At 44.3% G+C, this 25628-nt stretch overlaps 2 protein-coding genes across 8 annotated transcripts in view; one reads left to right on the top strand and one right to left on the bottom strand.

The window, feature by feature from the left end:
• The window catches only part of MAGI3 (membrane associated guanylate kinase, WW and PDZ domain containing 3), a 72954-nt gene extending 59682 nt beyond the window's left edge, over window positions 1–13272 (top strand). The window contains exons 16-22 of one of the 2 annotated variants that reach the window (XM_054803526.1): window positions 801–986; window positions 4376–4478; window positions 4587–4719; window positions 5228–5371; window positions 7289–7427; window positions 9042–9131; window positions 9605–9743. In XM_054803526.1, coding sequence (XP_054659501.1) covers window positions 801–986; window positions 4376–4478; window positions 4587–4719; window positions 5228–5371; window positions 7289–7427; window positions 9042–9091 — 755 coding nt within the window. In that variant the 3' untranslated portion in view covers window positions 9092–9131; window positions 9605–9743. Of the gene's footprint in view, window positions 1–800; window positions 987–4375; window positions 4479–4586; window positions 4720–5227; window positions 5372–7288; window positions 7428–9041; window positions 9132–9604 lie in introns of both variants that reach the window. The other variant, XM_054803525.1, reaches the window with a different exon arrangement.
• PHTF1 (putative homeodomain transcription factor 1) lies at window positions 12869–25603 on the bottom strand. Of its 6 annotated transcripts, none has more exons than XM_054803527.1 (18): window positions 25434–25603; window positions 25313–25369; window positions 25109–25178; window positions 24457–24615; window positions 23535–23694; window positions 22611–22736; window positions 21606–21765; window positions 20371–20541; window positions 20213–20290; window positions 19213–19422; window positions 18697–18825; window positions 18009–18281; window positions 17212–17343; window positions 16929–17015; window positions 15780–15935; window positions 15277–15372; window positions 14547–14672; window positions 12869–14178 (listed from the first exon to the last, which is right to left on the bottom strand). In XM_054803527.1, the coding sequence occupies exons 1-18, from the start codon at window positions 25476–25478 to the stop codon at window positions 14158–14160; spliced, it is 2256 nt and encodes a 751-aa protein (XP_054659502.1). In that variant the 5' UTR covers window positions 25479–25603; the 3' UTR covers window positions 12869–14157. The 6 variants fall into 6 exon arrangements, 5 of the variants coding, with proteins under 5 accessions (XP_054659502.1, XP_054659503.1, XP_054659504.1 ...); XM_054803528.1 differs by having other exon boundaries at window positions 23535–23589; XM_054803529.1 differs by lacking the exon at window positions 22611–22736.
• Between the last annotated feature and the right edge of the window lie 25 nt (window positions 25604–25628).

Genomic DNA, 25628 nt, shown 5'->3' with positions numbered 1-25628 from the left:
AAAGCAGTCTTTTTTCCTTCTACTTCTCATAAAATTCCTTCTTTTCCCTGTTCTGTCTTTTTCTGGCCCTGTTGCTTTGGCCTCTAGAGGAGTCTGTATCCAGAGCAGAGTGTCACCGTGGGATGAACTGAGGAAACCACGCCAGGCGAGCTAGCTAAAATTCAAGACAATTATTTCAGGAGCAAGTTCATCTCAGAGAGCAGGAACAGGGAACAGGTCTGTGCAGAGCTGAGCTAGCACGCCTTGCTGTGCTGCTCAAGTATGCCAAGATGCTCACCAGTGCTTAGTAACCAAGTTAGTCTCTGGCAGGAGAAGTTTGAGTTCCTTTTGAAGTGTATTTAAGGCTTAATTTTTGTTTGTAAGGAGGAAGAGACACCCCATGCATCCAGATTTCTATTAAACTGGATTGTGTGTAACACTCTCTGAGTCCACACGGTGCTCCAGGGTCTCTGCGTGAAATGGAACACAATACGTTATGAGCGGCAAAACAAACCGCTTCAGAGCGCTCCTGGGACACATGGTCTTACTCATCCCTTTGCAGATCTGACCCGTTTCTTTGCCGTGTTTTCCTTTAGGCACAACAACTTGTACGTGACAAGGCCGTGCGGCCAGGGGCTGGCGTTTCCATTCACTCTGCTGAGCGGAGGTTTCTTCATTATTTGCAGGCTTTTCTTGTGCCAGCAGTGCTGCCCTTGGGAGCAGGAGCGGTCTCTGGGATGACTTTGGCAATTCTGGGTCTGGGTGATGCTTATCTGACTTGAATATTAATCGTGTTGCCATGCTTGTTCTTGATTTCCTAGTGATTCCTCACAAGATCGGGCGAGTTATAGATGGGAGCCCAGCTGACCAGTGCGGGAAGCTGAAAGTGGGAGACCGCATCTCGGCGGTGAATGGTCAATCCATCGTTGAGCTCTCGCACGACAGCATAGTGCAGCTGATCAAGGACGCGGGCAACGTGGTGACTCTGACTGTCGTGGCCGAGGAAGGTAAGGAGGGTGCATGGCCCTGGAAGGTGGATGGGTCCTATCACACTACCAAAGTCTGACGTTTGTAACTTCTGAAGTTAATTCACTTAAAGTGGAGTATTTTAAGATGTTTGGAAATTAAAGAGAGTGAAGCTCATCCATTTGCTCTGGAAGCGCTGAAGGCAGGTGGGGCAGAGACAGCCAGCTGCCAAGGCGGTTCTACTAAAAAGTAAGGTGCAAGTATTAATGACACGATGCAGGGTAAGAGAAATGCTCGCGGTTTCTTATATGAGAGATGGGGAAGCTACAGCAGACATGGGATGAGGCTCAACAAGAAAATCTTGTCGCCCCCAGGCAGTGCCCATCTCTTTGTTCCAGATGTGCGATGTGCTCCTGGGACGCGCTGGAGCGGCTGTGCTGGGCAGAGCTGGGGTGCTCTGGGGCTGCAGGGACACCCGCTTTCCAGATCCTCTCCGTTTAAGCACTCAGGTTTCCCTTCCTGCCACGTTAAAATACACAAATGGCCTAACGCTGCATCCCTGAGCTACAACAGAAAGATCCTGTAGTTCTTCTGTCTGCCAAAACTACCCTTAGAACAGTGGTCACATCCCACCATGAAAACCTTGCTCAGGGTTTTCCTGCAGAGCCCCCCAGGCCGCTAGCAAATTATTCACACACAACTGCCGTGTCATCTAAGCAGCAAAGTGAGTGTTTGTGGCTGCAAAATCCCATCTTTAAAGACCGTATTTTTAATGAAAGCTCCCATGCAACACTGCGTTCAATACAGTATTGTTCCTACGCAAACAGTCACTATAAATATGTGCAATCCAATCATTTGAAGGGAAAAGCTGTTTTCCTGCCCTGCTTACCACTGCATTTTTCTGGATTGCTGCTTGTGGGTTTAATTAAATTTGCTATCTTTATTTTACCAAAAAGGTTGGCTTTCTTCACCTTTTAAATAATAAATACCTAAAGTCAGAATGTGAATAAAGCCAACAGATTATTCTCTAATTTCACATTAATTGCAAATATTTAACATGCTCGCCTGTAATACAGAGTTTCAGACTTGATTTTCCTTTTTGTTAATGCTTGAAGCAGAGCGGCTTCTATAAATTGTTATTTTTCCATTAAGATTTTAATTTTTATCAAACCTAATACCTTCCAGTTTGTAGGGACACACCTCAAAGCAGTTGCCCAGGGCAGTGTTTATAATGCAACTGAAGTTTGAGTTGGTTGCATTAGATCTGTTTCTCTGAGGCTCTTAATCAGCTTTGTTTTCAAAAGAAGCTTTCTGAATATAACATTTTTGTCCCTTATTTATGCATGACTTTACCTGGACTCTGTGTAAGAGCTTAGCTTTTCTCACTTCCTCAGTTACAGGGTTGGACCCAAAATGTAGAGATAAAACAAGAACCTGGGGAGATCCAACAGAGGGAGGGGGGAAAAAGAAAGTCAGGAGTGGGTGATAAAACAAGACTGAACAGACCAGTCAGAAAAAACGTGTGCCTTAGAGGAGCTGGACTTGGCGTGCTTCAGATGTAAAGAAATTTGTGGCCATGAAGAAGAGAGAAGCAGAACCTGTTCCACAGAAACGGGAATATATCACCTCTTAAAATTCTCCTTGGTTTAGCTGGGAAATACGGTTTAGCTCGCAGCGTTCCCCTCCGCACCGCAGACTCCCGTAGGAAGCCAGCGTGGATCCGAATTTCCCCGCTGGGCTGCGGGGAGAGACCTGAGCTTCACAGGGATGGTTTGCAAGACAGTGGTTAGCACCGAGGAGGATGCAGGATGTAACTCCAGAGAGAAAAATGCCTGTTTTGCCAGAAGCTGTTCAGCATCACAAAGCATAAACCCTAACAGAGTTTGCTGTTCCCCAGTGCATCGTCCTCAGTGCCGTCCTCTGAGACTGACAGTGAAAATACTGCCTTGTACCCTTCCCTCTCCCTCCTAGCTTTCACAGATGTGTGATCTTTGCTTTTCCTATGAATAAACGAATTCCACTTCACGCGCCAGAAGACATTCTTTAACATTTTTCACAAAAGCAGAAGCCTGTCAGCTTTTGTCATGTATTAGCTGGGAACACAAGAGAGCAGGCTGAAAAGAGGACTGGAGAATTTGTACAAACAGATGGCGTTTTTCTTGCCTGTGCTTCTAAATTAAAACTCTGAGTATAAACCAGGGGTAAAAGTTGACATTTTGTCTCTAGAGAAAAACCTCTTTAAGGCATGTCATAGTAATAGCACCAAGCAGTCCCGTGAAGGACTCGAGAGGTCTCGCATACCTGAGAAATTCAGGCTAATAATAGGCATTATGTTTTCCTTCCCTTAAGATGCTCGAGCGCTTTGCATGTTTTACTGGGGTTTTTTTTTGTCCTTAACTGAGAAACGCAGTAACGTGATCGACCTAACAGAGGGCTGGAACGTCTCTAGTTTGGGTGCTTGGGATTTTTTTTTTTAACCCTTCTAAGGAAAAGGAGTTTATTAGGTTATAATTCAGCACATGAGTTCATCTTAGGCCACTACTTGCCATTTCAGGCTCTAGCTAAGAGGCAGCTTTTTGGATAGAGTATGGTTCATTACTCTTAAGTGACAGAGGCATTTTGTATCCTGAAACATGGGGGTTTTTCCAGAAATGCACTGGATTTATTATGAAGTGTACAATTACTGTATTTTGTGTGGAAGGGAAAATAATCTTAAGCTATTTTAGAAGATTTTATTAAAATGTCATTACACTTTAATTTTTCCTTAGCCGTTGGGAGAAGGCGAAACACTTTACGATTCTCACTGATAACCTGTCAGTGGTCCAGTCCCTCCAGTGTGGTTGTGGGACCAGTTTGTAACCTTTCCTACAGCTGGCCGGTATCAAACTCTCCGTTGTGCCTTAAACGAGTTGAGTGTTTCCCTCCATCATTAGGGTCTTCACCTCTGAATCCTCATTGCCCCTGCAGATCCTCATTCTCCTCTTACCTTTAAAAAGGGATGTGTTCTCAAATGGGCATTAGTCTTCATCTCCGGCAAAATTTTATTATATTGAATATCCCAACCAACTTCACGGATCTGACTAGCCCTAATCCCTTCTGGTCTTTATCAACTTGCAGACAGTCTAAAACCCTTCTGTTCACGTCTGGTTCAGTTAAAATCATCTTGTTTTTCTGAGGAAAAGCAGCGTAGGTAGGAATAAAATTCCTAGGAATTTATTCCGTGGAACCAATGGACTGCACTTGGGTTCATGGCTTAACGGCGTTAGACCTTGGAAAACCCTTTTCACCTTGTGACTGCGGTGAGCTGAGCTCACAGCATCCTTGGGAGCAGCGCACACAGCGCTGATGGTCACCGTGGTCTCGTGGCGAGCGTGCCAGCTTTATGTTTGGGAAGTCCTCTCTGACTGTCGATTTTATTTGGATTTATTAGAACACCGTGGTCCTCCGTCAGGAACAAACTCGGCCAGGCAGAGTCCGGCTCCGCAGCACCGACCGCTGGGATCAGCACAGATCAACCCTTCCGGCGCAGACAGGTACGGTGCTTTTGGGTTTGGCAAAAGGAACTGAGAACAGCTAGAAAAGCTTCACCGGGAGGATTGTTGACACAAAGGTAACATCCACATCCTTTTACCTCTCTGTAGGGGAGCTACGGAAGGTGAAACTGGAAAAGAAGTTTCAAGTAGTTACAGACTTTCCTGGCCCGAGCATAAGCACTTGACGCAATCTGATGCTGGTGTTGCTTCGGTTGTTGGCAGCCGTCACTCCCAGGCACAGGTAACCATCCAGAGGGCACGGAGACGTGCAAAATACTCGTCCATCAAGACACTGCAGTGGCATTGCCACAGAGTATTCCAAAGCAGAAAAATAAAACATTTCCCTGTCGGACGTGGGTAGAAAAGTTGCATATAAAAATGCTCTAAAGTGTTTCACAGAATGTTTTTGCTAATGTTTTAAATTTTATTATCTCCTTAGTGTATTTGAATACTCGTTACAATTATAAAAGAAACAGAAAATGCAACAGGGCTACTACAGACCCTTTGGCAAAGTTTCTTAAAGCAATTTCATGCATATCTAAAACTTAGAAGGAAAAATGTTCTGTATGTTTAGTCTTAGAATGAAACCGTTAACGCGTAGTCATACATGAGTTGTGATGAATTCAGTTCAAATCACGGATTGCATGTTTCTCAAAATATAGAAATGTGAGAAGCATTTTTCCAGAAAAACAAATGTTTAAATCTGCCTACAGGTCCTCATCTTTTTTTTCCTCTGACTTCCCACACAGAACCCTGGCTGTTTCCCAGTAGAGTTGGAAAGGGGCCCTCGAGGGTTTGGGTTCAGCCTTCGGGGAGGGAAGGAATACAACATGGGCTTATTCATCCTTCGGCTTGCTGAAGATGGGCCAGCTGTCAAAGATGGGAGAGTACACGTGAGTCCGTCCTCTCTAATCAATTTGTTGATCGGGTTGGCCTTTTGACGCGTTAATTTACCCATAGTGGCCACAACCTTTGTTTTTTCATGAGTGCAGGGTCCCAGCAGGTAGAACAACATCTGGGCAGCTGCCCTTCTTCCAGCTGTTCCTGTGCAAACGCAGTGGCTTTTAAAGGAGAACTTGGTGAACGGCTCCGGCCATCCAAACTGAACTGTCCACCCCTGCTTGAGTTACAGCAGTGTACGTGTCCCAGGGCGTGAGGAGCAGTTACTCGGGATACTTTAGGAGCCCAGACAAGAAATTGCACGGTGGAGCAGAAAGCTAAAAGGAGAATCGTTGTCCAAGTCAGTGAATTTGCAAGGAATGTGTGTATTCAGTGTGCTATTGCTGTTCTGTGCCACATTTGAAGATGTAAGCCTACCTTTTTTCAAATATTATGATGTTAATTCTTATGTTTAAGGAATTCACTTTCAGATCTTGTAGAAAAGCAAAATCTATGGGTACAATAGCAAAGAACGATGGTACGCGAGAATCTCTGACTGCTGCCCAGAGCTGAATTTTCAGAGCTGGAGTGTGAAGCTGGGCCAGGTGCTCGTGAGATGCCGTCCCAGCTGCAGTCCTGGTGCTTCACTGCACGTGTGGGCGCTGGCACCAGGCTCTGCCTCCGTTTGTACTGTGGTTTGCACAACAGGGCTGACACAGACACTTGCTGGGGCTACTGTGAGGCTTAATCGGATGTGAAAGTCTAAGTATTGTTAACTTTTATTATCCTAATTCTTTACAGTAATTAGCTTTTTCCCCTCCAGCTTGAGAGACTATGTGAGTGTAGTATTTAGTACTAGTATTTTTTCTTGCATCGCTCCTTCAAGTGGTGTTACACTGAGCTCCAGGGCTTTGCTTTCCAGGCAGGAGCAACCAACAGGCTCCCCGCTGACCACACTCTGCTTCGTGCAGATGAAGGCAGGGGGTGGTGGGGGCATGGTGGCAGCAGGATGCGGCTGAAGGCACCCCAGCTCTCGCAAGGTGACCCCCACGCTGGACGTGGGCCCTCAGCACACTGGTGTAACCCCTCCACCACGGAGCACCGTGCTGCCCAGGGGATCGTTGCAGTGGTGGGTGCAGCCGCAGCCGCTGTGCTGTGTGTCCCCAGCAGCTCGGAGCACAGAGGGGCTGCGCTCGCCCAGCATCAGGTTTTTCACCATTTTCACATCATTCAGTTTTCTCAGCTGGAAAACGGTGTCGTTTTCTGGCTGCATTTTAAAACAGCGAAGAGGAATTTCTCACCCAGTCAGTGGCAGCTGAGCGTGACGGGAGGCAGTCGTGCAGCGTGGAGCGTCCTGTCCTGCCCGATGAGTAACCAGCCAGTGACCTCCTTTGGCAGAGACAGTTTGTTTAACAAAGCCCAGACAGTCTCTAATTTAAACGGCTAATTTTATGTACCAGTGACATCCATTGGCTGCTCCACGTATTGCGAAACAGGTTTCATGACTTTTTGTGGGGGTGCTATCCAGCCCCCTTCCAGCTGCCTGCAAAGTTAATGTGAGCTGTAATTACCTGCCCAGGACCTCTCTAATTACCTGCCCAGGACCTCTCTAAGTTGCTAATTGGCCTCAGAGACCTCAAGACTGATAACTGCATAGTGGTGATCTCTCCTACCTGGATTAAAAAATCCTTTCCTTCCATAAAACCCGTTGGGCCGTGGTAGCGTTCCGCTCTGCAGTAAGTGTGGAGCAGCTGCCGTGCTCCTTACCTGGTTAGAGGGACTTGAGGCAGGCGCGTGGTGCCAGGTTTGACGTGGTTCATCCGTGGTTTGACGAGCTCCCTCCATGCGATGATCCAGAATGAAAACACATTCAAGCAGTTTACGATGTCAAAGATTCACAAAGACTAACCCGATTGCTCTTTTCTCGTCAGGTTGGTGACCAAATTGTTGAAATTAATGGAGAACCCACCCAAGGAATCACTCACACACGAGCCATTGAGCTGATTCAGGCTGGAGGGAATAAAGTTTTGCTGCTGCTGAGACCAGGGACTGGCTTGATACCGGATCACAGTATGTCATCTCCCGTGCTGTTTCGTTTTGAGGGTCCGAGGCAATGGAGTACAGTCTGATAAGGAGACTTTGGTGCTTGTTTGCCAAAACAGTTGTTAGCAGTTCCCTCTTTGATAGCTCTGCAGGCTGCTTATTTTAAAATACAAGGAATATTTTGGTAGAATTAACAGATGACAAGTGCCAAGGAATATTACACAGTGAGAAATTCTTGCGTATTTGTAATTGTAATAAGTTTCTCGGCTCTGTCCAAGCTAATCAAGCTTTTCTATAAAAATGTGATAATTAACACTGATTGCCTTTTAATTTAAAATTCTCTATGATACAGTGCTCAGTTCAAAATACCTATATTATTAAGAATATTATTTCTCTACAGATTTGCTTCACTGTTTTTAGCCTTCTGAAATGTGGAATGCTTTGTTTTTCAAAGCCCAAACTTCAGAAAGCTTTGCTCTCAAAATGGATTGTGTTTGTGTAAAGTTGTGATTTCTGCATCTACACCAGGAAAGCACAACTTTGCAGGCAAAGAAAAAGGAAGGGCGGAAAAGCAAATCCTTGCAGGAGCTCTTGAGTTCAGCTGCAGAGCACAGAACTGATGATTTTGAGTCTGATTTAGGAAACGCTCCAAAACTACAAATCAGAAAGACTTGTGGCTGTGGCAGTATTTTACAGCAAAGAACACTTTCTCTCTGAGTGCATATTTTAATCTTTTAACCCTAGATGCTGACACCATGATTCTGACGGTGAACTTTTTAATTTAAGAAAATTGTAAGGTCGTTTTTTCTGATGAGGAGCTTTTCACTAATAGTGACCATCATGAGCTTATCCTTTGAAAATTTTAACACGCACAGTTTGAGCTACCAAATAGTTTGTCATGTTCAGTCATTTACAAATGGCAACTGGCATCCACTCCAGGGATAAAATCTGCTCAGATTTTCTCCATGTCTTTCCTCCAGAGAGCTAGGACGTGGCCCTTAACGTCTTACTGTTCCAACCTGCACAGCACAGTAAATCAGTGAATTAGCGCATGGCACGGAAACAGCCCATCTGTGAACGGCGAGGTCTGTTCTGGGCCATCTTGCTAAATTCCTGGCAGGCTGGGTTCATCTCTCTCACTGAATGACCTTGTCGTTGAGGGTGAAGGTTAAACGTAGCCCTCCTTGTGCTCGGATGAGCTTCTCTTGAGGTCCAGCACTGACCAGCTAGAGGAGAGGGAGGCAGCATGAGGCATCTCCAGCTCTCCTTACCAACAGCTATTTAAGCTTGATATCATTTCAGCAGCGATAAATGCCATTTATCCTGCACCACCAGGGCTGCGCAGTAGTTGTCTGGAATCAGTCCTGGCCCTCACGTTCACTGAAGTCTCCTGAGTCTGAGGTGGAAACTCAGAATCCCAGAAAAGTCTGAAGGAACCTCTGGAGACCGTCTGGTCCAGCCCTGTGTCAGTGGGGTCTGCGACTGGGTTCAGCAACGTAGATGAGATCAGCAGCTGTGGAGAGGGGAAGGGTTTTGTTGCCTCCTGTCTCGCTGTTAATCATACATTTCTGATTGAAATCTTGCTTGCTGTACTCTGTGATTTTGGTATGTAGTTCTGGGCTTTTTCTCTTCCTCCTTCAGGTTTGGCTCCTTCCAGTCTGTGTCCCTACGTGAAACCTGAGCAACATTAAGGGCTTTCAGTGCTTTTCTTGGTTTTTCCTTAAAGACTTGGTAAATCTGCATGTCTTGTGTTTCATCTCTTCCTATTATTAAAGTGCAAAGCTATGAATAACCTCAGCTTTTCACCATTTTCAGTTTTCTTTTAGCATAACAGTTTCAGTTCATTTGATTTTCTTATATTAAACAATGGAGGTCAGGGACTTTCTGTTTTGCAATTGTGCTATGTAGGCTCCAAAGTTGTGCTGATACAAGACCGTGTCAGTCCCACAGAGATCGTGCCAGCGTTCCAAGCACAAGTTTTTTTCCCAAATCACATCCTTATGGTTGTTGTAGGTTGTAGAACAGTGCAATACAGAAAACTGACTAAATAAGACTTTGAGAGTGTGCCACTATGTTATCTTTTTTAAATTGAAGATTTCATGTAACATCCTGGAACCTCAGTAGTATGCACGTTTCTAAAATATTTAAGTGATTTTAATTTTTTTGGTAGTCATTTAGTCAAATCTCTCACTGTTCACTTCCAGGTGATTGGGATAGTTATAATCCATCTTCGTCAAATGTAATATATGAAGAACAGTCACCATTATCTTCATCTTCACATTCTGCTTCCCCATCTGAAGTGTGTTATTTACCAGTACCAGGAGAAGCTTTAACGAGAGTTCAGCTGTCTGAGAAACTGGAACAAGCAAAGAACACTGTGCCTGAAAAGATAAGCACTTTAACTGAAAACCAGTTTGAGATGAAGCCTCAGTCTTCTCCCCAGAGAACAAAGAACAGACAGGAATGTCCCTCCAGCCCTGGGTTTGAAATCACAAAAGGTAGTTTGGAATTAAGGACCAGAAGAGACAGATCTGCAAGTCCAGAAAGGTTAGTGGCTGCTGAGGGACACGCTCACACGGGATTCCACAACCCCAGAAAAGGGGATCCTGAAAAAAGCTACGGCAATCTCTCGCATAAATCTGACGGTTCCAGAAAGAGTGAGAGTAAACCCACAGAAATAGTGATGAACAGTAGTAACAAAAAGGAGTATTGCAGTGGAAATCAAGGAAGGTCTGCCAGTCCCCAAAAGCATCTCGGTAAGCCAGGAAACGTAGACGCGGTAGGCAGGTTACAAGAATATCAAGACAGGACAACTGGTGGTGATAGGATGACTGTTGAGCAATTGAAAGGTGGAAATGGTAAACCAGGAGTCACCAGGAAAGACACAAAGCAGAAAACTTCTGGAAAGATGGAAGGGTGGTCTCCAGAGTGGCAATATGCAGCATTTGGTGAGAGTAATCTTCCACTCAGTGACTCTAGGAGAAACACATCTGAAGGCGAAAAAATGAAGAAGTCAAACTCTGGAGAGCCAAGCTCCAGCAGATTCAAAACTTCCAGTCTTTCCAATATTCCGCTGCTTTCCATGGAGAAACAAAGAAGGCTAGAAACGCAGGAGACTGTTACGCTGAACAGACAACGCGGAGAGAGACACATGGAGCTGCCCGATGAAACCAAAGATGATGGAATTTCCAAATCTGAGAGTAGTTCTCCAGTCAAGAAAACACCGATAACTCCTGGACCTTGGAGGGTACCAAGCGCCTGTAAAGTCACCCAAACAGCAGGTGTGGCTGAAAAACGGGTCTGACTGACGCTTTTTTTTTTTTTTTGGAACATGTTTTAATCACGTTTCTAATAATGGTCATTCAAAAGCATTGTTTCTTTTCACAAAGTTGTGGTTTTTTCAGAAACTGGTTAGAGGGTGGAAAGTATTTGATTCGTTCTTAAATTATCTAAGCTGCATGAAGGACCTTTTGGATTGCTTAAATGAAACTCTTCCATAAGCTGCTGTCCCCTTGTCCTCTTGACGGCGGTGTTCTGCTGCTCTCAACGTTGCACTGCTACGGCTTTCTCAGATAGTATTGTGAGTTTCTGAACAAAATTATTTAATGCCTATATTGCCAATGTGATCATGACTCACTTCTTGTTCTTGTGCCAAGTTATCTGCTGTATCCAGTCAGTCTAATCCTTCTCGTAGGTATTCCAGTCACAGAAAAGGCAAGGTTTTGTTTGAAATGGGTATTTTTGTCAAGAGCATGTTGCATGTTTACATAAGGAAATACACATGTTCTTACTGGTCCAGTAAGAAGATGGTTGAGTTGGTTCTATCAATTCTAGGGCAGAAAATGAGCCACTGATGCTGTTCAATTGATGTTTTTCTTAAATTTTTATACCTATTACAAAGTCGTGTAGATAAAAGTTATATTTGGCATAATCAATGTTTTGTAATTTTGCTTTTTATGAACACAGCAAAATTGCTTTATTTTCTTGAGTCATAAGGATGCTTATAACAACTGTTTGCAAACGTCTGTCTGAAAAGAGAAAATCCTGGGTTCTGTTAAATAACATAACTCCTCGGGTTTCCCTTGTTGGCACCGCGTCATCCCGGCATTCTGTGAACGCAAGCAATGAGCGCGCCTTTATTTTCGGCCTCATTGTGGTGCTGTATGCTGAAGTCCCATCTCTAATTATTTAATGCTAGCTAGGAATCGGATTTTTCCCCTCCGTGGAGGTAACAACTGACCTTTAGGACAGAACCAACTGCCATAGTAGCTTTCTTAAGTTCTTGCCTGTGTATATTAGAAGTCTCCCACGTGTTGCTTCGCCTGTGTGATCTGTTCTAGGCGTGCTGAACAGCCTGATACACCGAGTAGAGGAGACTTAATGCCTGTTGTTGGGCTGTAATACAGTGTTTTAAGAAGAGGGGTGTTACCGCCAGAAGCTGTGGACGCGCAGTCCTACAGCTGTAAGAACAGCAGGCTGCATAAATCGAAGGGGTTTATTTTCTTCATAGCTTTAGCGATGATTTCCTGATGTTAGGTTTTTAATGACTGCAAAAAAATGGGAAAAGGAGCCCGTTGGTGCAGTTTGCAGGAGAAAGAAGTGTAAAAGGTCAAGCTTTACTTACTCGTGTTAAAATTCAAACTAATAGGGTTTGCTATTTGAAAGTGAGTATCTTGTTTTGGCTTTGAAACATTTAATGTTTTTAAAGCTTAATGAAGCACAGTGAATCAGTTCTGAGTTGAATTCTTTAGAAGCACAGATGACTACTCAATTTAAACAGAGACTTTGAAAATTAAATAGGCTTTAAAGCAGATCTGAACTGTGCTCCGCTGCTTGACATTGGATGATCCATTGAGATTTGCTGCGTAGCGTAATACGTACAAATACTCCCTGTTGTGGAGTATGACTGTGAAAATATTTAATACTTTGAAGTAGCCTATGTAGATATTAACCATGTATTCTTAACAAGAGATTGTTTTATGTTCAGTTGTATGCACTTGCCCTAACCACCGAGTACAGTAACAAATCCAGACGTTTAATACGAAGATGAATTAGCACCACTGCAATTATTTCCCCGTCATCAACCGCCCCTATATTTTTTCTGTATGTTAACGTGACCTGATTTAGTGTCTTACCTGTGTGTGATTTCTCCTTCCATAGAACTTGTACCTGTACTTACTGTATGAGATGACTTAGCAACGTGGCCTTGGAATGCTAAGCAATGTATGGATGTACTGGGTGTAAATGTTTATATACTGTACAGCACCTTTATACATACTTCTGAGGTTCTGACTAGAGAGAGACCTGTAAATCGCTCATTATTTTTTATATAGATATTAAAAAGAAACTCCAGTTCATGGCCTGTTGGTTCTGCACTGTATAAAACAGATTCTTTGTTGACTTTCAGTGGTGTGATACTTTGAACAGCTCAGTCCATGACCCAGGTTCTACCCACAAACGTAATACTCTTCTGGAAAACAAATGCAATTTATTATTGGAATAACAAATGTTCAACAAAGGTATTATAAAAATCATCAAGTCATGTAGAAACAACTGTTAATGATTAAATACTTGTACTGTAGGTTTATTTGTACATTTTGATATATAAAATTGTCATCTCCTTGTACATCTTACAACTTCTCCTTGTACAGAAAATAGCTGTAAACAATTTACCACCAAAAGTTCTTACGCCACCTTACTTACCCCTCACCTGAAAGAATGAAGCTGTGCAAATCCTCAGTTTTTACTTTTTTTCATTACTGACAGAATAGAAGACAGTAGAGTCCGTTAAGGGAAACGTAGGTTTAACAGAGATGTCTTTAAAACATTTTGTGTCTCTCCTATGCCCTTTCTAAACATTAATCTGCCTTTGGGTGAGGAAGCCTCTGCTCTTCTCTGCTGCTGAACCGATCCTCACAAGATTTCTTCCTCAGGTTCCAGTGTCAGGCAAGTGCCGAGCTGCTGCTGCTGCGGCTTCTCACAGCACAGAGCAAAGCTGCCTCGGGAACAGACAACGCAACATACTCTGTATTTGTACATGTAGTTTGGGTTGTAAGGCCATTCTCATGTAACTAATGTTTTCAAAAAATTATTATTTATTTGCAGAAGACGCAACGTAAGCCAGCCAGCACGTTATACTGCTTAACTGTCACCGCGGAGGCAGAATTCATCGTGTGCAGAGCGAATGTCGCTGCGTCCCGCGGTACTTCAGGATAAAGAGGCAAAGCCTCGCGCACGCTGAGCTTTTAAGAAAGGAAATACTCCTCAGCGTTTTCAGATTAAGCATCTAAGTAGTATCAGTCCGAGCAAAACCCTGAAGGATGCATTTCAGCATAGCTCCAGGATGGAGCTGAGACGGGAGGGCTGGCTCCTCCCCTGTCACAGTGGAGGAGTCGATGTTGCAGAAACAAGGCCCCTGTAGTGATCGCCGGTGTCCCTCACGGAGCTCTCGCACGGCTTTTCCCGTTTGATGCCCCACCCTGCGCGCACAGCTCTGCCGTTTTCAACGCCAGCTACTAGCGTTTGCCCCGTTAATTCTGTTTTACGCTGTGCATGTGCCAGAGGATAGCATCACTCATTAGACCAGTTTATGTTGAACAGTAAAGCAGAGGGAGAACTTCTGATACGTACACTGAGAATCTGCTTAAAAAATCATTATTACAGATTTCCATAGTTGGAGAGCTTTTTGCCCAAGCGGTTGGTCATCTCCTCTGGTCTGTCCTGGGGGGAGAGGGCCAAGTGCTGACGTTGGGTCAGTTCACGGTTTAATTTTCCATAACTGGAGAGAGACAGAGTGAGTATGGGTCAGACAGCCGAAGGTCTGAGCGCTTTTCATCTACAGGTAAGACTCGATCTCTTTGTCCATCCTGCGTTGGATGCTCTGCTCAGCGAGCTCAGATGTCGCAGTGTGAGCCGCAGGAGGACTCTGCTCATTCTGCATGAAGGAACCCAGGATTCTAACACACCGAAGCCCTGAACGGGGCTGAAATTTAAGTCAGCCCTGTGCTCCCCCCTAGCCTGGCTCAGGGAGATGGAGGTTCATTCCAGGTGGGCTGGTCTCTGAGTTACTGCCCATTCAAACCCACGCCCTTTCTGCTTGGGTGGGAGGAATTCAGCAGTGGGAGTCTGTGTGGGAGTTATACTTACTCTGATATTGAATCCTAGAAGATCACTTATAACACCTGAGACAGCAGAGAGTATTACAACACGTGTTATATTGTAGATTAATGGATTCATGGTCAGTCCGTACAGCCTAAATGGAGTATCTAATTCCTGCAGTGCAAGGAAAAAAAAGGCCATTAGCGTTAGTCCAGACTAGAACCAATTAATCGCTTAATGCTGGCTCTCTGGCAGACCTCGCTAACCACGTGCTGCCTCTGTATCCTTACTTAAATGTACGTACAGAAATTCCTACTCTGCATTTCAGGCCTCCCAGCTCAAAGATGTTTTGTAATAGCCGTGCTGAACCTGAAAAGCCTCCTTTGTAGAAACGTGAGCTTGACACAACAGGCTGTAGAATTTGTCTAGGCTAATTTATGTGGCTCTTTCTTTTCCAAATATCTGCTCTGCTACTGTCGACAAGCTTTAGCATCGAAGCTGCTGAAGGAAAATGAGATTCAAGCAGTAAGGAGATGTGCTGTGTTCATACTAGCCTCTCCTCTCACCTAAATCATAGTAAGCTGCTACTAATCAAATGTTTGCAGCACTAATTAACCACAAGGGTCTTGTATCTACAGCCATGGCTGTAGAAGCACAGAAAAACTCCCGATTTGAGAACTAACCAACCTCATCGAGGAATGATCAAAACAGGAACAGCAAAAACACATTGGTTCCATAAAATCTAGCAACTGTATGGTTTATCAGCAGAGTAGCTTACCTTCAGTAGCTTTGTAGATAGTTTCAAAACATTGTTTACTAGAGACAGCTGCTCTTTCTTGTTTGGCTTCTTCTCCATCTTTAGGTATAAGTTTATCTGTGACACAGGCATTACCAACCAGACGTTAATAATATTCCAGTACTAGTCCCCAACTAATTTCTAACTGAGGGAAATTAGAGCCATTTTTTGTGGTTCACTCTCACTCCTAAGGAATTGATGCATCCACAGAGGAATTGAGCAGTGATAATACTCTTTTTCCGGTTGACGTGGCTAACGCGTGTTAACCCAAAGACAAAAATAATCCAGAATTTTAGGATTTGAGTCAGTCTAACAGCTTGTCCCTCCCCAGCTGTACAGGGGTTTATTGCCTTCTGTCTAGCACAAGTGTTGATTCCTAAATTTTAAAATTTTATTCCAGTATTTTTTAAACTGGTTTGAAATGCAATAATTATATCCAAACAGGCCACAAAGCCAATAAGGGAGAATAAGCTAAATGGAGATACCTGCTCGGTAAGCAAGATTGAAATATTACTGTATTTCTTGTTGGTTTCAGAGCCCAAAGATGCCAAACGTAGTAAAAAGAGAAGAAGTGCTGCCTCCCAGATTAGGAACTCCCAGTTGTAAGCTGCATTCAGAAATGTTTTGTGACCCTTAAGAACCTGTATTGGAAAAAAAAAAAAAAAAGGCGCCCATGTCAGTAACAAGTGACCTGCCTGTTCTTTGGAGAAGCACAAAAGCATAGCCCCTGCTCCTGAGCAGCTGCCCGTGCTCTTTGGCTACTGACAGTTCTTCCCTTGAACTGCAATTCAGTCATGTAACTAGGTTAAAGTAAAAGGTCTTGTTTCTAACCTGGCTTTAGCTTGGATTTGATTTTTTTTTTTTCTCTCTGCTCAGAAAAGAGGTCTTGTTCTTTCTCTTTCGTCCTTCTTTCCAATTAACTGGTAGTAAAATGTCTTCCCTTCCATGTGTGCTCGTCCCACTGGCAGCCTCAGCCCTCCACAGCCACACTAAGCTGATTCTGCCTTCCCCAGCACGTTCCCAGCAGGTCTAATACAGCAGGGTCAGGATTGTCGTTGCTTCCTCCAGAAGCCTGAGGCTTAGAAAAGCAATCGCAGCAGCGAGAGCCAGTACCTACTGATCATCGCTCTCACTGCTACTGGCATCAAGAACTTGGCTAAACACTATAATGAATCTCTTGCCAAAAAGAAGCAGCCAAGAAAACAGCTCCAACATTAACACTGCTTACTAAACAGAAGGGTTAGTGAAGGATTAAAAGGTGTAGGAAATAGTTATTGACCTGCTTTTCAACAGCGGTGGTTAAAGAGGGTGCTGCAACCAGCCCTCTTAAATAGTGTCCTGTGAACACTTGAGGTACTTGGGCAGAGTCCTTTCCTTTGTGCACAAAAGCCTATGTCCTGAATTTTCCTAATGAGTATACAGCCCCACTTTCCTCTGCAAATAGAGAATGAACACCCATTACCAACTAAACAGTACAAAGCTTTTAAAAAACACAAACCCCGCCATATTACTCTGGAGACAAACAGCTACAGTTCAAGCACTTTGTAAGCTGGCAAAAGAAAAGCCTCCAGTAGCTGGGGTTTCCCCCACACTTCTTTTTTTAAACAAATAGTTAAAAAAAAAAAAAATCTCACCTGGGCGCAGCATATAAAAGCGATTGAAAGAGCCAGTAAGAAGATGGATGATACAACAACATCCACAGATCGCTGGGGGCCTCGCCTCTGCAGAAACAGAGAGACAGTCAGGTCTAAGGTTTGGATGCAGAGCTGTGAAGTCGGGGCTCACCACAAACAGCTGTCAAACGGTTCGAGCGGCGTTGTCCATTGTGCCCGACAGCAACAAGGTAAAGTACGGATAGGCAGGGACTTGGTTACACCCTCCGATAATCAAATGCACCCACCTTGGATCAGAACTCACCTTTAGATAGGAACGAAGGGATAACCAGATCTTGATGTTTTCTACCTTCTTGAGTCTAAAGTGAGGAATTTCGTATTTCCTGGCTTTCCGAGCAGATGTAATGTGACTAAAAAGCTTGGCAAACAAAAATCTCTGCAAACAAAAACCAAAAAACCACACACACATAAACAGAAATTAGTCTAAAACAAAAAAGATTGCTTGGGATCGCTTATCAGTAACTCACAGAAAAGATGAGCCTAACGGGAGACCTTGGTGCAGAACCTCTGGGGTAAGGAACAGCAGCCATCTCATGTGTGGCAGAGGTGGGACTGCTGTTGCTCTGCAGGCTTAGCCACAAAGCTCTTTCTAAAACGGCAACTAACCCCCAGCCTGCCTACCATGCAACATTTACAGCCACTTTGACACAGCTATTGCCCACAGTCGTGAGGGAGCTGAACGTGCTGCAGCCAACTATCATCTCATGCTCCATCTTGGAACAGGCCAACGAAGTGGGCTTGTTCTTCACTCACAGCTCTCTGTCGACACGGTCACTTCCATGCAGAGTGCCACTTCAAGGTGCTAAAAGGTTATTTTTTTTTTTTTCCCCTGGGGGCAGGAAGGGTTTTGACAGGTTCGTGACTGATTAATAGGAATCTTACCAGACCCCCCCTACCTAAACTTCTTGGACACCTTACCAGCTTTGACGCTTGCTTGCTGAGGCATGCTTGTCTCGCCAGCGTCTTCAGCAGTAGGCAGTGTGGTTTTAGTAGAACACCCGTCCCAGGGCTCACGAAAGGCAACAGTACATGTAAACCTACCTGTTTGTATGTTCTCTCAGCAACACACATCATGAAGAAAAACATCCAGGTTAAACAAAGTCTTTCAAGGAAGTTGATTGCAGACAAAACAATGACAGGGGCGCTAGCAGGTGCTCCACAAAAGATGTGCAAAAGCTCCTTTAGAGAAATGGAGCACAGCTGCTCCAGGTTATCTGTGCGGAAGAGCCTGTACAGGAACGGTAGGAATGCTAATCCAACGGTGATGATGTTTCCCAGCATTTGATAACCCACTCCTTGCTGATAGGCATTTACCTGGCAGGCAGGAACAAAAAAATAATAGGCTGATTACCTGGGGTTTTGCATCAAGGAAAAGGCATGCTGCATTAATTCAACCAAGTATTCAGTTCCCCTTCCCTTCAAAGGACACAGCCTAAAATAATTCCACCCGTTTGAGTCCAAACCCAACAACAATCAATCAGTCAATAAATAATAAAACCACCACCTTCAGCACACTGCAGAGAGACAGCCAACAATAACTGGCACTCATTAGTGTTCACCAGAACCTCCTAAATTTTGGTTTATCCAATTTTTGAGTAAGAACATGTAGGACAACTGTATTTAGCAGTTGAGGAGGGACCAGTTTTATACTGCACTTCATATTTGGATGTATAGCCTTGGTTTTTAAAGCGTGAGGGAGAGAGGTTCCAATGCCTTACGGCCCTCTTACCCTGCTCATGATAATCCCACTGATGTCCAGCACAGACATGTCCACCTTCTTGCAGTCATTCCCTTCCCAGATCAGTGCACTCACTTTTGCAGATGCTGGACTTGTATTCTGCAGCCAAAACAAATGGTTCTGTAAAAGAAAAAAGAATGCAAAAGGTGTATGATCTATTTCTGTCCCACTATTAAATAATGCTTTTTCCTAGAAAGTATTTAAGATTGAGAGGGGGATTTGAAATTTGTCTTTGGGTGAAATACTCTGGTTTTGGGATTAGCAGTGGTCCAGATAACACCGGCAGGAGGAGGGAGCTGATCACTGACGCTGTTTAGATCATTCCAGACTTCCGTGCGATTAGCACGGTTGACAGAACGGGCTCATCCAGCATGAGGTCACTCATGTCACACAAACAGCATTCAGGTGTGTCTTTCATGTTATTTGGGCAGATGGGGAGAAAGGGGGTGTGGGGGGTGTGTGTGGAATCTTTTAGTATTCTCATCTACTGGATACAAATCAACAAACCTGCTGGAAAACATCTTCCTTCAAATCCTGCCTGGTACCTCTCACAGTCATTTCCTCGCTGTCGCTGGTGCAGGACGAGCGACACTCTGGCCCGTGAAGCAGATCATCCCAAAGCATGTCTTCTGTCTCAGAGTCATGGCGAGTACTTTCCGAATCTCTCCGGGTCACGCTACAGCTCCGGGATCCCACACTAATGCAGGACCTCGAGTCCTTTGAAGACAAGCAAAACTTAGCCAGCACAGCCCCACACCCAGTTTGCAGAACCATCTCCTCCTCCCCGCCAACAATCGGCTACCTCCTTTCCCCAGGGCAGCCCAGAACTCCTGGTCACACCCTCCCGACACAAATTGTTAAAGACAGCATTACTCTGACGGTTTTTACAACCGGCATTTCTACATCGCACAGAGTATTCGTTCCCCACCTCTATTCCCAACTTCACAAAATAAAAATTGATTTATTCATTCTAGTGCAAATGTTTTCTGGCTTTTGCATAATCTATTTTAAGATTTCATTTATATTTTATATTTATTTAAAGATTTTTATGTTTATAATTTGATATTCATAGATTTCTATTTTAGTTTCAGGTGGGGGGAGTGGCGGGGGAAGATAAAGTAGTGAAGTGAATGAGTATGTATCACAGAATAAATTTATTTCTTCATTTTAAAATCAAAATTTATGATCATAAAAGCTATACTGCTGTCTCCCAAACCACAAGAGCAATGGTAGCAATTCAACATGAGCAGTTAGAGGCAGCTTGGACCATACTACGCTGCCAATACAGTGATTTTTTTTTTATTTGCTTGCTTTGTTTTTGTTAAAGTAATATGCTCAGAATTGTGAACAAAGTTTATAAAGCTGCAAACCAGCAGAGAGGGAGGCCACACCTCATACCTGAGGATGCTGAAGCACTATCATTTAATAATGGTCTGTTCTAATGGGGAGGCTGTCCCTGCACTGGCCAGGCTCGGTAACGCGCTCTCTCTCGAATTGATGACCATACCTGACTGTATAATGCAGATTCGAGCTCAGATTCCACAACACTATCAGAGTCTCTGGCACCTTTAAGGGCTTGCTTGACCTGCCAAAACCAAAGGAAAACCAGCTCATTATCCATAGGAAAAAATTGTGTGGAAAATGGCATAAATTCAGCATGAGTACCTGTGAGACAGCCTGGTTCAAAGAAACAAGAGGCCTCTTTTTCTCTTCATAGCTATTGTCACTGGAGGCCCCTTCTATGTTCTGGCGTAACGAGATCCTTTGCACCATTGCTTCAGCGTCCTCCTCACTGGAAAGCTCGTCAGAAATGCCACCTCTGTTGGCACAGTCATCCTAGAAATACAGCAGTCAAAATAAGACTCAGGCACCGATAAAGGACCAGCCTGAACTGCATCAAACTGAAGACTCAAAGCCCATGCTGGTACTGCACTGGTGTACACCGTCATCTCGAGTTACCTGTGACAGCCAGCAAATGATGATCTCCACAGAACACGCAGAAACAGAACCCAACTTAGCACCACAAGGGCATGACAAACTTTAACTCCCTACCCCGCCCCTGCCTTGCCACAGAGGTAATGAGAGAGAATTTGGGGTGGGGTGGAGCTGGATTTGGGCCAAGGGCAGGAAGAGGCAGCAGCAGCTCTTGGCTTATGTCTTACCAGCAACCTTAAGCCCAGAACAGATGAATCTACAAGCTGGTAGCTAGCAGACCCAAAATCATCAGATGTGACCCCTACACCTAGCTCTGCTCCTCTCCAAATGCCTAGAAAGAGAGGAGTTGGGATGATACTACCACGGTTCCACACAGATTCTAATCTAACCTTTGTACAGGAGTTAACACATTACCGACCCAGAGGAGCATCAAAAGTAACTCCACAAAGCTTTATGTTTTAGAAGTTTCAGTAGAGGTCACAATGCTTTAACTGTCTTTCTCTTTCCCCAAGGGATGTTTCAGTCTTTATTTTCCTGTCTCCCCCCGAGAGGATATTGCGGGGAACTGTTTGCAAGGCAAATTACAGAACTGCTCTTGAAAAGTGCTAATTTATTTATTTTTAATCATTATCAGCAGTATTCCCTAACTGAACATCTTGTGATCAGAAGTCTCTACAACTAAACAAGCACTTTGGTAAAGAGACATTTCCCAGGATTGTCTGTGTTTGGCATACTTGGCTTTTGTAACAGATGAAAAGATGCCGACAGTAGAGTATCAGCACCATGTCGCTGTTCAATCGAGAAGTCGAAAGGGGGTTTAGATTTCGCATATGCAAGCAAAGATTAGTAGAAGAAGGGAGTACCTTGTATTAGATCAAACCGTACAGTCAAGTATCAACAAGCTTTCGGGCACATACAGAATACACTGAAACTTGTGACTTTACACGGATCTTTCCTGCCGGTACCTGATGGCTCTTTTCCCCATCGGAAAGTTTCTTTTTCTCTTTGAAGTGCAACAGCCTGTATTCAGATCTGGCATGTCTGTGTTTAATGCCATTATTCACAGCATTCACACCATTTTCTGTCTCAGTCCCTTTCTCGGCTACCAACTTTACTCTTCTAATCCTATGAGAGAAAATACAATTAAATGCTTTTATGTCAGAGGAAAACTCTTTGAGGAAAACAACACGGTCTCTTTCACTTGCCACACAGGTACAACATTAAACAATATAGCTAAGGGAACACATAATTGTCTTCTGCTGACAGGCTCTTGGTGTCCTGATTCTGTTGAAGAGACTTGTATCTGCTTCACTCTCACTGGACGGTTCTTTTGTAACTCTAATGGTATCTTAAAACTTCTAAACCAAGAGGGAAATTTTTTCTTATTATTATTTTGAGGGGTAAAAAAAAAAAAAAAAGCTAAGAGCAATTCAGAAGACAAGAAGTCCTCATCAAGAGAAAGGACCTGTCAGTTGAAAACTCACCAAGAAACTCACCTGAGAAAACAGTAGAAGACAATGAAATACTATCCCAAACAATCTATCCTCCTTTTCCTCGAGTTACTTTTAGAAAAAGTAAGGTGGCAAAGTGGGATGACTATCCAAGCAACTTAAACTAGAAGGCACAATTGCTTCTGGAAATCAGGTAAAACAGTAATAGAATTTGAGTGTACACATTCAAGAAAGGTCACTTGCATGATAAATAAAAATAAGTTCTGCCACTTTCTGCAACTCATCTAACGCTCAGTTTTAGCTATAATGTGAGATATGGTATTATCTCCTAATAAGGACATACTAAAAATTCATGAGGAATCAGTCTCCTGCAATACCAAGAGTACTTTTAGTTCAAAAGAAACTACTTGGCAGACTTTGGGGGTGTCAGTGACAGTATACATTCTGTCTTCATTTTCCAGGTATCGAATTGTTTGCAGTGTCATTATGAATACAGCAAACCCAGTGAAGATCACTTACCTCCTTCGGAAAAGCATACTAAATAAATTGTTAAGAATGGATGCAGATTCAGACTGCTCTTCTTTACTGTTTTTGTCAGGAGAAGACCAACTGTTCCCATCGACACCCACAGATTTGCGTAACTTCCTGATTTTTAAAAAAAGGAGAATTAAATTTGCATAGCAAGCTACTTTTACGTCGTTCTTAAATGATCTGAATCAGATTTGAGCAGCTTTTTAGATGCTATTTTTCTTAAGTCATGCAGACAGAATGCTTATTTCCAAATAAAATAAATTTTATTTGGATTAACAGAAGGTATGCCTATACCTACAGGACATCAATATTAGTAAAGGATGCAACAGACAAAATCTGGACAAAATCTCTGCTGCAGGAATCCAACAGAGGCAAAACTCTACCCACATCCATCATCTTCTGTTCAAATACTTGTATCAGTGTTTAAACTGAGTCGGACACCTAACAGTTAAATATCTAGTAGTTATAGCATGTCTCCCACATGCACAAACAAACTGCCAGCAATGAATCCGCCACGGTTATCTCTCTCATCCTTTGCCTGTTCTCAATACACATCAGCAATTCCCTCCAGTTAATGCCAAAGCAGGACACCAGACTGGTTTGCAAAACCCTGAAGATGCCTTTCTACACAGAATGCCTTCCTCTGGCTGCAAAAATAAACTGCATTAAAAAGCCACATTAGAAAAAAAAGGCCCAACTGACAACTAAATCAGACCTATCGCAGCCTGGTAAATTTGCTGCATTTGTCTTGGTTATGAGAAGATTACAAGCAAGTCAGAAAATACTTATTTTCACATTTATGGTTAAATAGCATATTTACGTAAAAATAGAAGATATTTACCCATTAACTTCTACCATAAGCAATCCATCATATGCTTTGATGCCAACAAATGAACCCGTCGCCCTGCTCACCTCCTCCGCCTGCCGAGTCCGTTGGTTCCCGAAGGTTTGTTGATCTGGGTGGACACTATTTGACAGTGAACAGTTCCCATCAGTAACATAAGGCACATTGGTCCCATGACTTCACTTGCATTCACAACAGGCATCATGAAATACAACACAACTGCTATGACTGAAAAGGAAAAAATGGTATCAAATGCAAAAATTAAAAGAGCATGGCCCAATTTTCCTGTCTTAACTGTTGTGCTGGTTTCAGCAAGGACAGAGTTAACTTCCTTCCTAGCAGCCGGTGTAGTGCCGTGGTTTGGATTTAGGATGAGGATAATGTTGATAACACACTGATATTTTAGTTGTTGCCAAGCAGTCAAGGACTTTTCAGCTTCTCCTACTGCCCTGCCAATGAGGAGGCAGGGGACACCCAAGAATCTGGGAGGGGACACAGCCAGGACAGCTGGCCCAAACTGGCCAGAAGGATATTCCCTAACATATAGCGTCATGCGCCATATAGAACTGGGGGTGGGACAGGAGGCTGTGCAGCTCAGGAACTAGCTGAGCATTGGTTCAGAAATTACGCTGTACATAATTTTTTTTAATATTCTTTTATCATTATTATCTTCCCTTTCTGTCCTATTAAACTGTCTTTATTTCAACACACAAGTTTAACCTTTTTTTTTTCTTTTTTTGATTCTCTCCTCCATCCCACTGCAGGGGGAAGTGAGTGAACGGCTGGGCAGTTGTTTTAGCTGCTTGCTGGGTTAAACCACAACAACTATTTATTTTTACTCTGTTTTATAATGTCTGCAAATACTAGTGCCACACCTCTACATTAAGTAGATTTCAGATAGGATCCTTATGCTTTAGATTATGAACTACAAAATGGTGTCACATTCCTTGCAGAAAAAGGATTGTGGCACAGACTGCTACCACCCCTTACCCTGCATAACGTAGAGCACCAGGAGCCACATAAAAATACGCTGGGAAGTAACCTGTATCCACCACTGGCTGAATAATGGAAAAAATACAACTCTCACAATTCCCTTCCGAGTTAGCGATGTCCAGGGGATTTCAGGCTTGGCTTTAGCAAACGTAGAGCCTTGGAATTAAAGGAACAACAAAGAAGTCATAATTTTGAATTACAAGAACTTCCTTACTTATGGCAGAAGGCTGCAGTTCAGAAGGGTAACAGCAGCCCAGCTTCAGGCACTTGTCCCATCTATACAGCTCAGGTGCCTCGGCAAGTAGCCCCTCATCTTATCTCAGCAAACCGGCTGCCGACCCTTCCCCACCACCCAAGTCTGCTCTCACCAACCCTCGAGCACTGCTTTTGCTGAATCACCCCGAATTCCTCCTGCATCTCCTTTTGCACCGACACCAGCAAGCACGGGCACCCAACCCCAGCGGTAAGGTCTGGGGCTTCCACCACGCTCCGTGCTGCTGCCACCAGAAAGCTGAATGACTCAGGCTCCGGGCAGCTACTTAACAGGTCAAGAAAAAACACCTGCCAAGAGCAGGCTCGCCTTTCCCCTGCCCTGTGCAAAGCAGCGATGCATTAACAGCCGCGGCAGGGACACCAGCATCTCTCTCACCTCTGATTAAATCCACGTCGATCAGATCAGGCTGAATGTGACCCTTCTTCTTAGGCTTGTTTTTGAAGCCCTACGAAACGAAAAAAAAAAAAAACCACCAACAAAAAAACCCCAAACAAACAAACAAAAAAAAGGCCCGTTAGCTGCGAGGGGAGCCGAGCGCGGGCTGCGAGGGCAGCAGGAGCGCCCGGCCGCCGCCGTTACCTTCATCTCGGTCTGCTCGATGGATTTCTCCCATATCTGCTGGTCGTAGGCCCCGATCTGGAAGGAGAGGAGGCTGAGGGCACGGCCTGGCCCGCGACCGCCCGCGCCGCGCCCCACTCACCTTCTTCTGGTACCAGGAAATGGCATCCCTGTCGCGAGAGGCCATGGGGCGCCGCGGGGCGCCGGCGAGCTCGGGGTGGGCCCGGCCCTGGCCCCGGTACCGGCACCGGCCCGGGCCGCTGTTACCCTGGAGACCGCCGCAAGCCCGGCGCTCGGCCGCCTCCGCCTGGCCCGGCCCCACCCCCGCCCAGACAGC

The sequence above is a fragment of the Grus americana genome, chromosome 25, assembly GCF_028858705.1.
Source record: "Grus americana isolate bGruAme1 chromosome 25, bGruAme1.mat, whole genome shotgun sequence".
Taxonomy (NCBI): domain Eukaryota; kingdom Metazoa; phylum Chordata; class Aves; order Gruiformes; family Gruidae; genus Grus; species Grus americana.
This window is presented reverse-complemented; position numbering and strand designations above follow the sequence as displayed.

Coding starts and splice junctions, on each gene's coding strand:
- PHTF1 (XM_054803527.1), bottom strand. CDS start 25,478: ATGGCCTCTCGCGACAGGGATGCCATTTCCTGGTACCAGAAGAAG. Junction 18,826..19,212: donor AGGAAGATGTTTTCCAGCAG/GTTTGTTGATTT, acceptor TTTCTTTTACAG/AACCATTTGTTTTGGCTGCA. Junction 14,673..15,276: donor TATCTACAAAGCTACTGAAG/GTAAGCTACTCT, acceptor CTTGCACTGCAG/GAATTAGATACTCCATTTAG.